The 12,604-nt window shown below is 41.9% G+C and overlaps 1 protein-coding gene across 3 annotated transcripts in view; it reads left to right on the top strand.

Moving 5' to 3' along the window:
• Positions 1-5,050: 5,050 nt before the first annotated feature.
• Positions 5,051-12,604, top strand: part of TXNRD1 (thioredoxin reductase 1) — a 38,851-nt gene continuing 31,297 nt past the window's right edge. Inside the window, exon 1 of one of the 3 annotated variants that reach the window (XM_040560292.1) lies at positions 5,051-5,191. In XM_040560292.1, the coding sequence (XP_040416226.1) occupies positions 5,116-5,191 (76 nt within the window). In that variant the 5' untranslated portion in view covers positions 5,051-5,115. Of the gene's footprint in view, positions 5,192-9,175; positions 9,250-12,604 lie in introns of those variants that run through there. The other 2 variants (XM_040560300.1, XM_040560308.1) reach the window with 2 other exon arrangements.

The following is a 12,604-nucleotide window of genomic DNA, read 5'->3' as shown; positions in this document are numbered from 1 at the left end:
TAAAGCATCAAGTATAAACGTACCACAAGAGCAGCAAAGAACATCAAAGTACACGTGCAAGAAGGTGGTCCAGACAGAATCATTTAAAAGATAAGATGAGATCTTGGCAGAAGTCTGGCCATGAATAATACAACAACAGTTGGAGGTAAAACTCTAACTTTGTTTTCCACAAAGCAATGCTACACTTTTATTGAGATGCAATCTGACGGGAGCCTTGCTTTGCGATTATGCAATTATAGCCTCCTGGATAAAAAAAAAAAAAAAACATTTGCAACGGTTCGGGCTCCTTTCGAAACACAAGGGGAAAAAAATCAATGTTCATTTTAAATGGCAAAGGATAAAATTATTTGGCTTTTCAAACCTTATGACAAGTAATACGAAGTATAGAAAGAAAAGCTTCAGTATCTCTAGTAAAACTTCGTTTTCTATAGCTAGATATATGGCACATTTGCAACTGTCATTCACGTGGGTTTATTTATTATCATCTGCACTCGGCTGTATTCTGTGGTTATGTGTTTTTGGTCTTCTCCTATTATCAGCTATATGTGGGATTGAATTTACCCAGTAGCATGAGTATGGCAAAAGACATCTTACTTAATTCTACTGTGCAAGAGAACAAGCAGCTGCTTAATGGCTGTGCGGTGAAACCCGACATCTCCCATGGGTGGAAAAGCCGTGTTCCATTACAGCTCTGTTTTGGGCATTGCTGAGGGAGCCCAGAAGGCACGTTAGATGAAGATGGGAAGTGAAGACGTGGACTATTGCCCAGTTCAGTTGTGATTACGAAGTTACAGTTAGGAAAACCCTAAGACTGCCAGTACTGATACACCTGGCTTATGGAGTAGGGGCTCCAGAGGACTACAGAGCTAAGTTTTGCTCTGTATCATCAGATCTTTTCAAAAGGGTACGTTCCCACATTTTGTCCATGTGTCTGAATTGCACAATGGTAATAGATTTGGTGGCTCAGTTTTGCTTGGAATGACTGGAGGAATTCAGCATTTTCTTGGAAGTATCTGACCTTTGCAGAGGCTGTGACACTTATCAGTATTTGTAGTTTCACCTGTAGAGGTGACTGTATGGGATTCCAAACTGCAGAGTTGAAAGCTTACCACTGTGTCAGTGGCATCACTAAAACAAAATTGTTTTCCGAGTCAGAATCTGTTACAACAGGCGGATTGTAACTGTGCCCCTTAGCTATTGCTAAGATACTGACACTGTCACATTTGTAGTGTAGGCAGAGACATAGATTTCTTCTGTCAACTTAATCATGAAAGCTTGAATTCTAACTTGAATTTGTCCAAACTAAGGGCTAGGGATGGATAGGCCCACTCTTTAGAAGTGGAAGCCTGTCTCTGGAAGATGAGCTGCCATCTGGAGATGCCTGTCTTTCTCTGCAGGCTACAGAAGGAGCTTAGATCAAGAGCTTATAAGAGAGGCCCAACTCTTAGGTGGCTGATGTAAGGTAAGAAGAACCTAAGTTCGCAGAAATGACAGGTATTTCAATGACATGCAGAAAATACAACGACTGTGCCAGCTTTAATAATGTGAATATTTAGGTTATTTTGCATTCAGCACCAATAATTCTGCAACTTATAAGGAGAAGGTGGCACTTTGGTGCGCTTCATTTACTGAGACAAACCTTCCTCCTAGTTTACATATAGACAGAATATATAGAAATCTATTATTTTCGTGATCACTTTTATAATAGCCACAGGGAACTGGGAATCAATTAGCTCAGAAACAACTGAGTGACTGGTCCCACTGATATATCCTTTAGATTATCACAGCTCTGTTGCAGGGTTCTTCACTGGGAGTCATGCAGCAAATATGTTTGCTATAAATTATCAAGATTTCAAAACAGTGTGAGACACCTTACATTTCATCTTTATAAATAATGTTATCAGTTAATATCTTAATGTAATTGCTATTTTTATTTGTACTTCTTACACATTAATTGAATTTATCACAGCTGATCTCTTAGCACCAACAATGGTATTTTATGCAGTCTATGCTTTATGATAGTCCAGTATTCAAGGCAGGATGCTATGTGTGAGATTTTCAAGGCTTTCTTTTTTTCTACATATATTTTTAACGAGACAGTCGTTGCTGTCCTGCTTCTTAACATGGCATTTTTGAAGATCTGCACTAAATTTTCATGTTGATGGAACTAACAGACTAGAAGACAAACCCAAAGCGGATTTAAATCAGTACTTTAGGATGGAACTGAAATAGGCTTTCAGTTTCCCAAAGACTTCAGTGCTCAGACTTATCTATGACTCCAACAGGGATTTAAATTCATGTCTGTATCAAGGAGATACTACAGGATCCATGGTGTCCTTAAACTTTTATGATCCTGAAGACTGCTCTCCTATGTGTGTCCTTGCTACTGGAAAAGAACAGCGTGAAGATTATTTATGAGGGGGACAGCAGTAGAAATTGAAATGTCAGGCATGTTCTAAACAGAGAGGAAGATAAAGTCTCTCTCCCAAAGAGTCAAAACAAAGAGAGAAAGGCAGAGAAGAAGGAAAAGGTGTGTAATGGACAGACAAGGCATCAGGAGATCTCCCTAGTAATACTGCATTATTCTTTCATCCTCTTCCATGTGGCATTCTTGTTATTATGTTTTGCTTTCATTTCAGTGGCCCAGCACTGGACCTCATGTACGCGTGCACGTCAGTTGGCTAAGAATAAATTCTAAGATAAATGGATGTGCCTGGCTTTTCACCAGCTTCAAAAAGTGTAATTTCTAGGAGAAGTTAAAATAAAAACTTAGATACTTCTTGGACTTGCCCAGAAAGAGATCTAACCTGGGGAACACTGTAAAAGCAAACAGAAGACCTCTATGGAGAATTACACAAACATGGTGAAAAAGTAGATATAACTGGAGAGAGGATGATCTGGCAAAATAATAAATCAGCAAAAATAGAAAGTTTTATAGGACCTTGGGGTTAATCACAACCTGTGACTCATGGGAAAGCATGAAGCCCATGGAAAAACTGGAAAGGAGATTTCTTACAAAGGCTGAGATCAGGAGTGGTCTGATTAAAAGAATAGTTAAGGAATGTAAGTTCTCAGGCTGCATTTTGAATGGCCTGAAGGCAGTATTAATGAGGTGGTTCTAATAACTAGGGTAAGAGGTGAGGTGTGCAAGTAAAACTGTGTAGGAAGAAGCAGCAGATTGCGAGGAGTGGGATGATGAAGAAGGTGAAAATGAATGCTAGTCTTTGGATGCAGTATCAAGGCTCTGTTCTGTAATGACAAACTCTTTGGGTTACTATACTTAAAATTTTAGAGTGATTTTGGAAAATTAGTATTTTGGATGCACTGTTTTGCAGTCTTACGAAACATCTCAAATGTTAGACTTCATTTTTTCTCCTTCAATATGTCTTCACCACATCAACATGAGTTTTTTTTTTTCTTTTCCTAATGAAAGCAAACGTGATGAGAACATAATTGAAAAACAATAAGCAAAATGAAATATTGTGAATGATTTCAAGGACAGAAATAGCACACCAAGGTATTCTTTAAACTTGATTTTTCTCACGTTGACTGATTGTCAGCTTGTAGTCCCCATTTTATGGAAATATTGAGATGGGGTTTGGCAGAATAGAGTTCCTTCCCTAAGCTTATTCAGCAAATGATTTTAATAACTTAAATTCTGAAGCTGTAATAACCCCTGAATGCATGTAACGGTTATTATCCCCATTATCATCATAATTTATGCTGTTACAGATATCTGTATTGAAGACATTATTTCTGAAATCTCAGTGATCATTCCCACAGTGAGTTCAGAGACTTTTTTCCACTTATAAATTTAGTTGTCTTTTTTTTTTTTTTTTTTATTAGAAACTCCAGCTGACACTGGAGATCTCACTGCAGAGTGAAAGAGTAATACAGCATCACAAATGGGAATTGCTGAATTCTTGTGTGCAAAAAAGCTGAGGACTGTGAGGTAATGCCTCAAGCCTTAAGATTCCAAAGTTTTTATCCTGTTGTCTTCCCTTTTTATTAGTCCTTTCCTCTGTCACTCATCATTACTGTTGTGTCAGAGTAGAGAGCCTGTGTGTTTCAGCGTTGGGTATAACAAGCATTAGCAAGGTAATTGCAACTCTGAAGGTGTTATAGGCTAAATAGACCCTATAGTTGCATTTTATGTTGGGGGATACTTGGCATGAGTGACTTCCTCATGACCACAGAGCAATTCTACAGTGGTGTTAGGAACTGGATTAGGAGCTCCTGAGTCTACAGCATGTGTTTTGTTGCAGTGCCTTAGCATTAAGCGTTTGTCCTTGCCAAGCCCAGCAGCCTCCATACCCAGCCTGCAGCCCAGCAGCCAATTTGTGCAACTGAAAAGCTTCATCCACCAAAAAAAATCTATTTTTTTTAAAAAAAAAAAAACTTCCCAGAAAAGTCATCGTTTGCTGTAAGCAAGAACAGATTGGATAAATTGCCACGTTTGGTGTAACAAGTAAGGGCGAAGGGTGAAGAAAGTTCAAATGGGAGCCGAGGGTAACAACAGCGTGCTGTTCTGCTGGTGTACATCTCACTCTTTTTGTCTTCTCTGTTTACGCCAGGAATCTCCTTGGCAGGCACGGCTCTTGCCCTGTTTTTGTGCGAGAGCCACCACAACGGGGCCACGAGGGAGGCAGCGCTGAGAGCTCATTATGACAAGTAGCTCCCGGATGCCCGAGGGGAGCGGGGCGATAAGCCTCATCACACTCGGTGCCTCGCACAGCTTCTCCTCCAGTTAGCGTCCTCTCGGTACGATTTCTGAGCATTAACTGCCAGAAGAATACTTCTCAGACACCTGCCGAGTTCCCTCCTAACGTCGGCCTGCCCCGGGACGGCCGGGGGCTGAGGCAGAGGCCGCGCTGCCTCTCACCAGCCCCCGGCCGCCCCGCTGCCCCCCTCACGGGAGGGAAACAACGGGAGGGGGAAGCCGAGGCCGAAACCCCCCGGCCCCGCTGGGCGCCGCCTCACGGCCCCCGGCCCGCCACCGACAGCCGCGAGGGACCCCGGCGCCGCCTCGGCGCCGCCAGGGGTCGCGCCAGGCCCGGGGCTGGGTCTAAGCCCGGCGCCATCGCGCTGGAGCCGGGCCGGGGGCTGAGGCACGGCATGGGGGGCGCCTTGAGGAAGGGCAAGGCGGTGCGGCAGGCGCCCGGAGGCTGCCCGGAGGGAAGGCGCCCGGCAGGTAGAGGGGCAGCCGCCGGGGGGTCGTGGATGAATCGCCGGGGGTTGCGGTGAGCTTGGGGTAGCGAGCGGGGAAAATGCACCGACGGGGGCGTCTGCGTGCTGCACAGCCCCGCCGGAGTGAAAGCACTCGGGGTGCAGTGCTTGGGTGGGCATCCGCTGCTCGAGGGGTGTTTTCAGCTCTGCCAGCTGCCTGGGAGAGGGGCCTGTCTGGAAAGCCCGACTTACGTATTCGGTGTTTGAAGAGCACTGAGACGAAAGCGCCTTGGCAGCTTTCAGGTAACACGTTTTAAGGTTTGTTTTGCAGAATGGAAATCGTCAGTGGCTTGGCAAACAAAAAGCAAAGGTGTCTGTGCAGTAAGTATCTGTGCAAGGCAGGAGCTGGCGAATACAGTAACGAGGTTTATAACCCTTTAAAACTCTTGAAATAGGCTTATCATTATGGCTGCGTATTGCTTAGTAACTTTCAGTTAAACAAACATAAAATTAAAGGCATGGCATTAGAAGCACTGGATGGTCTTTTACCCTGACAGGAAAGTCTGAATGAAAAAAGAACTTTTTCAAGGATTTGTCCAAAGCATCCAGTTGTCTCTGTACTTGCAGGGTGATGCAGCTCCCTGAGAGCACTTACGGTTAACCCACAGCAGTTACCCCATTAGGGAAGGTCCCTCACCTAATGCTGCCACTACCACATTCCTGTTAAGAGTAGAAATGCCCAATTTAGCTTTAAATCAGATACCAAAAGCTAGGCAGGTATGGTAACACGGAGTTTGAGGCAGAATAAATAGTTGTTTAGTTATACCCAACCCAGTTCCTCTGGACAACCGTGTATCTGCTGATACAACCTCAGAAAGGAAGCCTGCATCTTAACGAGCTATTTCAACCTTGTGAAACTGAGTCATTTAGGCTAACCTGACTTAAAAGAACATATTGTTTGGGCTTGAATATATACACTCTGCTGTATCTTGGTTTTTCAGTGTAAGACATTACTATTCCCTGCTGCCCATTCTACAATACTGGGAGTGTCTTAATGTAATTCTCCAGTAAAGTTGCTTTAAACTGTGATGTTAAGCTTTATATTTCAGCATCTAGGTAGCTTTGCTTCTGGGATGGTCACATACTAGTGGATTATTCTGTCAAGCCCAATGAAGAAACAAGTCAAATTTTTCAATATCTGTCAAGGACAAGAGATGAGGGGAGTTGTGGGTGGTGTTAAAAGAGGTTAAATAGAAGATTAAAAACAAATAATTACTGAAATGCAAATAGTGATGTGCAATTTACTTGAAAACTGGAACATAATTCAAATAAGCTAGTTACTCATTGTTTAAATGCCTCTGAAACAGGGACTATCTTAAATTAACTTTCTACAGTTAGTCATACCAGGGAGTAGATTAGTTTTGATTATTTATTTATTTATTTTTACCTCTATGTACATCTCTCAGACAAGGTGCATTTAAACTTGTGTGTCCTTTCAGTAGCAGGAGGAAGAAATTGGGTAATTCCTAGCTTTAAGAATTTCTTAAATTACTTTCTGGATCTTTTCCCACCTTTCCACCATTTTAGCAATGGGAATAATAAATTCAGAGTTTTGAATTCACTGAAAGATCTAAAATGGTGTTTAACAAAATCAAAAAGTAGTAAGCCAGTAATGAGAGAAACTGTCAAGGAAAATTATGGCTATCATAGGAAAAAGTAAAAATTCTAAGATTAAACTCGTATATGTTTTGCGTAACATAGCTATTAAAAACATTCTCGTCCTTAGCTTGTGCTCTTAAAAAGGTTATCCTACAGTCCTCAAATAGTATTTAGTTTACTTTACCAGTTGCATTTCAAATAAGCAGTATTTATGACGCACTTTGTGGGTGTAAAGGTATGAAAATTGGAAATAACTCAGAAGATAATGCTTTTCCTGACTTCTTGTTAATTCATCTTCACACAAGTTAGGTTTTTTTGTGTTATTAAACAGACATTTTATTGCAAAAAGGAATCATGACAAATGTCAAAAATGACACTCAAGTTGCACATCTCAGAATTAAGATATCCTGACTTGCAGCTTTTGCCTTATAAAATATACTGAAATATACTGTTTGTTTCTGCAGGGCTTCTCAAGTGCTGTTTCCCCCCCAGTCCAGATCCTCATGCTAGATGAATTTTATGAGTGGCTGTGTTTTCAGTTCAGTGTGACTTGCATGTAAGTTGAAGTTGTCCAGCTCCTTTCAGGACTGGGCACTTGGGACACGGCACATACCCCCTGGTGGACCTGGAAAGGTCTAGTAGACTTGGAATGAGATTTGGGTTGGATTCTAGCAAGTGAATTAACAAAGTATTGTTCAAATAGTTGCTGCTCATTTCTGGTGCTAATATGAGAGGTCCTAGCTCTGCACTGGGCTACCGACACTGGTGGTTATTGAGTTGCACCGACATTCACATGTGGTGAACACATGAGTAATGAGGCCCCAATTTTTTAAAATTTATTTCTGTAGTATTTCCTGCAAATGTTTGACCATATAATTTGCCTGTGAACTGCTCAGGTGTAACAATAACAAATGTGTCATCGCACCCTTTGTGGAGCAGACTTGGCTCCTGGCGGTGACATCATGGTTGCCCATGCTCTTCCTTCTCCCCTTTTTCACAGTTATGGCGCCCCCTTGATTTCCACTGTGACTGGGAGCAGTGCTTGTCCCTCACAATGTACTGTACTGGTCCTCTTTATTCCAGGCCTCTTTATTCATTGGTATGGTTTCTCTGTTTTCAGGACTTTTTTGGAGAGAAGTGGCGGCTTGTTCCTGTCTGAAGGTTGTTCCTTCATTAAGCCTATCTTGGACATCCCTTGGTAGGATGTCTTGCTGTCTGTTTGGCTGTGCTTGCAGAAAGCAAACCTAAGTACCAGATGAAATAATGCACTCTGGCTTAATGCAGTATGTATGTTGAATTGATAACGTATTGTCCTTTTTCCATTGATTTGAAGTGAGTGAACTTTACACCTGCTGTCTCCTGAGAAAACTCTGTCTTTGATGCCTCCTGTATTTTTGCTTTCTGCCTGTTGAATGGACGCACGGCAGTGACATAAAGCTACACCAGAGGAGGTTCAGTCTGGACATTGGGACAAATCTCATAACTGTGAGGGTGGTCAAACACCGGAGCAGGCTTCTTAGCGAGGTGGTCAGCGTTCAAGAGGCATTTGGACAATGCCCACAATAATATGCTTTAGCTTTTGGTTAGCCCTGAAGTGGTCAGGCAGTTGGACGTGATGATCTTTCTAGGTCCCTTCCAACTGAACTGTTCTATTCCAGTGCAGCTGCCTTCCAGTCCATAGCACCTGGACTTAGGTACTTCCTGAGAAATTCTTTTTCAGATCTTGTTTTTCTCATTCATACTTTTCAATAACCTCCTTTTTGAACGTGGCGTCACGTTGCACGTCTTCCTGAAAAAGCCATCCTTTGACTTGCCAAGCCGTACCTGATGTTTTCTCTCTTTCCTCATCTTCAGCTTGGCTTACTTTCTGTCTTTCTTCTAAAAAGCTCACAGCAGTTGCTTTCCTCAGCTTATTGTCATTGCTGTTTGTACTCTCAATGCCTTGTACTGTTGATGCCATAGGCAGACTTATCTGTGTTAAACCCTGTGTGACCCCTGGTTTTGTTGGCTGCTCCAGTGCTATCTACCGAGCACTTCTATTTGCATACTTTTTTTTTTTTTTTTACTGTGTGCTTCCTCCTTTTGTATTTGTATCTCCTGCAATTAGAATCTTAAAGTAGTGTCTGCAGATAAGATTTTGTCTCCCTTCTAATGGTGGGTGTCCTTTTCTTCCCTTGGTGCTATTACTTGGGGTGGGATAGAAAACAATAGGAGCCTATTCTAGCATAGTCCTGAGCTTTTCTTTAAGAATGTGCTAATGCACTGTAGTGCAATTTAAAGTAGTAAACCGAGGTATCTTCTTACTTCATCTTCTGCAGTAGCAAACTTGCCTGTTATGCTTGTTGACTGAGCTGCTCAGAAAAGAAGGCATCGTTTGGCACCACCGCCTCCCGCCTGTTCTGGCACTGCGTTCCCGCTGTGGCGGTAAGGAAGCTCTCTACTTCCTTAACTCCACCACTGTTTGCACAGCCTGACACAAAGCAAGCACGCTTGTGTGTGTTGTTTCTCACTTCATAAAAGTGAGCTGTTTGTTGCTTTCCGCCCATCCTTCACAACCGTTTCCAGTCAGGTGCTTGTTGGAATCTGCGTGCTGTAGGTTGGTGGTGGGTTGTAGTAGTTACGTAGCAGGAGAGGTTTGAGGGCAACGATCTGCTGGGTTATGCTGTTTTGTTCAGCTCGTAGAAATGCAATGTCATTGTTCGCTGGGCTGCTACAAGCAGGAATAAATTGTTCCACCCAAGTTCTTCAGTTTTTCAAGGACGAGAAGTGTTGATTTTTCTGGGTTAAAAACAAGTGCTTCTTTCCTCCTATTAAAAGCCCTGCTCAGATTAAAAACAAGTATGTCGGGCATCCAAACAAAGCACCCAAATACTTTTCACAGTGTAATAACTGCCTTAAACTTTTTGCACGTTCTAGGAGATGGTCTGCAAAACCTTTGTGTTTCCTTTAACCTTGCTCGCTTTTAATATTGACTTGTTTGGCAAAAAGAATGATTCTTGGTGGGACGTTTTCCTCCATTTTTTGATGTTTTATATGACTCAAACACAACCCTAATTACAAAGAGATGTGTGGAGCTGGATAAATGGTTTAAACTGTGGTTGAGACAGTAAAGGCATGGCTGGTGGCAGCAAGGTCTAATGAACGGCAGAGTACCAGGAGATCCTGTTCCCAGCCCTGCTGAGTGCTCACCCTGCTGAGTTTCACCTCCCAGTGCCTCAGGTGCCACACTTGTTAAAGTGTGGCTGGTGGTACTTCCTCCTCTAGCAGCAGAGTATTAATCACAGTTTGTAGTGGCCACAGGAATTTCCAGAAGAAAAAAAAAATCAGGAAGCTCAGCTTTTGCAGGTCATCCCAAATGAAGGGTGAGCACAGTGAGAATGATACACCTACAGGTAGTCATACCAGAAATCAGCTTCCTTTGTTTTGATTTGGATTACTCAACGCATCATACTACCAAGGGTAAATCCAAAAGCAGCAGGGACTTTTGATGGGAATAGGCAAAACTGCATGTTAAAAGTTACTGGCACTCTCAGGTGATGATTTCCATGAAGATTGCATATAAAGCTTTATATGGGATGTTAAAAGTTTTACTAAAGTTCCAAAGCCAGAGAACCTTTATCCTAAGTTTTTCATAACCTATTTAATTTAGCTCACAGTGAAATAACATGGAATAAAATAAAAGATGGAAGTGTTCAAAGATACCTAATTAATTTAGCATTGCTTGCCTTTTTACTAAGGAAGAGAGGGTCTGAAGTTTACCTCTGGTTAATGTACACAGCTCGCTATGTTTCAGCCAATAGTTTATACTGTAGATGCTCTAGAAATATTTGAGGTTAGCATGTGATGTTATGCTCACAGAAAACATCCCTATTAATGCTAATTAGAGCAACCTCACTAAGTCTTATATGGTTTACTGTAAACAGTTACATAAGAAGACTTTCTAAGACAAGTAGCAATCAATGGTCTACTGCCAAAGGCTTTGGTGGTGTGAGAGCTATTAGGAAAGTCTGTGTGAAAACCTGGATCTTGTTGGAGTGGGCTATCAAGTTCCCTAATTTTTATGGCAAAAATGTGTCTCAAGACTTTTCATCACGAGCCATGGAGTATGATGCTGTCCCTGCTGAAATCAGTGAAGCAAAGTAGTTTGTCATACTACAGTTGGACTTTGTGGTGCTGCTGCATGGACACTTAGAAAAATAGAAGGAAAATAAACGACTGGAAGAAGGAGTTACTTCTTTTGCTAGGAACTGAGGTCAGTTTCAGAAGCCCTTTTGCAGACTATCAGGAAGGGACAGATAATGGCCTGGCGTGCCTGGTTGTGTGCAGGCTGAGGAGGAGATATTTTGGTCTTGAGCTTCTTGCCCCACATTAGCAACTCTTCTCGTTCTTGGATGCAAAGTCGGTGCATCACAGTCTGCTCATGATACAAGGCTGACCCATTCTGAGTCAAAAGCAGACTGAAGGATTTTGCTCAGTTGGTCCCCAGATGTTCATTAGAAAATTGAGCTGAAAGGGGTGAGTCTCGTCACTTAGGGCCTTCATTTGAGCAAGAGCTTTTGAAGGGGCGTAGTGAGCTTTGAATCAGACCCTCAGAGAGAAGTCGCTTGAAAATGTCTTTTGTGCGCTGTGGCATTCATCATTCCTCTGTCAGGATTTCTTCTTTGTCTTGTCTTGGTTTTGTAATTCTTGCTTTGCTAGGTAGAGGTTTGTTTAAAAGTTGTGAGTACACTTCTAATGTTCTTTGAGAAAACAGAGCTATGAAGTGTTCCATTATTTCCTATTTTGTTCTTAGGTTAATTGTGTTTAATTTGCTGGGGATAATTACATTTTTTTCCTCCTATTGCTTAGAACTTAAGTTGAAAAGCACTCAGAAGAAAATCTGTATTTACATGATTTTTTCCACTTATGAAAATGCTTTTAAATGCCTTTTTTTCTGCCCAGATAGTTGTAATAAAAACGAATTTATGCTTTCATGAAGGACATCTGTGTTTTGGGGTAACCCTATGGACTTTCTTTATTAACAGGAATCTATGCCAAAGTGGAGCCCCCAGTTTCTGTTAATGTAGCTGTGTTTCAACCAAGTGTAAAGTTGCGTTATTCGACGTTATGTCTTGATGTTGCTCCCAGTCAACCTATGCTTTATTTATGTATGGAAGAAGTCTTATGCTCTTAGGTATAAAAAGTGGATTAGGAAGAATACAATTGAAACTAAAGCGCTTTGCAACAGCGTACTGAATAGATACAAGCCGTAACAGAGTACAGAAAACTCCAGATTTCTTAGGAGAATGTGCTTCGCTCTTTTATTTGTAAGTCTTGGAGCTTGGTGGGTTTTGGTTTCAACGGGGAGTCAGAATCCAACTATGCACGAAATTCCCTGTTTGCATTTATTCTTGAATTCAGTAAGTTTAGGGCAATGAGTGTCGAAAAGGGTGTCAGTGGGCCAGGTTACACATCCCAGTCTTTTGGTGAAGTTAGGGCTGACTTGGATCTGCTCTCTTTTATATAGATAGCCAGTAATTGCAAGGAAAACGATTATTACTTAATGAAATAACTCATACCAATGGGATTAAGGATTTACTGGTGTGACATGGAGAGAGCATAAAGCCAAGCTCCTCTTAAAGCCAAGAAAACCTGTGCATCTGCTTTCTGGAGAGATGTTTCCTATGAGAATCATTGCAAACACGTAAACACCTTTGGGGCATTTCAACAATATGTCAAGTCACTGCTATTTTCTAGGCTTCCACATGTGGTGCTGCTTTGTGCTATGTGAAGAATGCAT

This window comes from Cygnus olor, chromosome 1 (assembly GCF_009769625.2).
Source record: "Cygnus olor isolate bCygOlo1 chromosome 1, bCygOlo1.pri.v2, whole genome shotgun sequence".
NCBI classification, from domain to species: Eukaryota; Metazoa; Chordata; class Aves; order Anseriformes; family Anatidae; genus Cygnus; species Cygnus olor.
The sequence above is the reverse complement of the archived record's forward strand: the minus strand, read 5'-3'. Positions and strand labels throughout refer to the sequence as shown.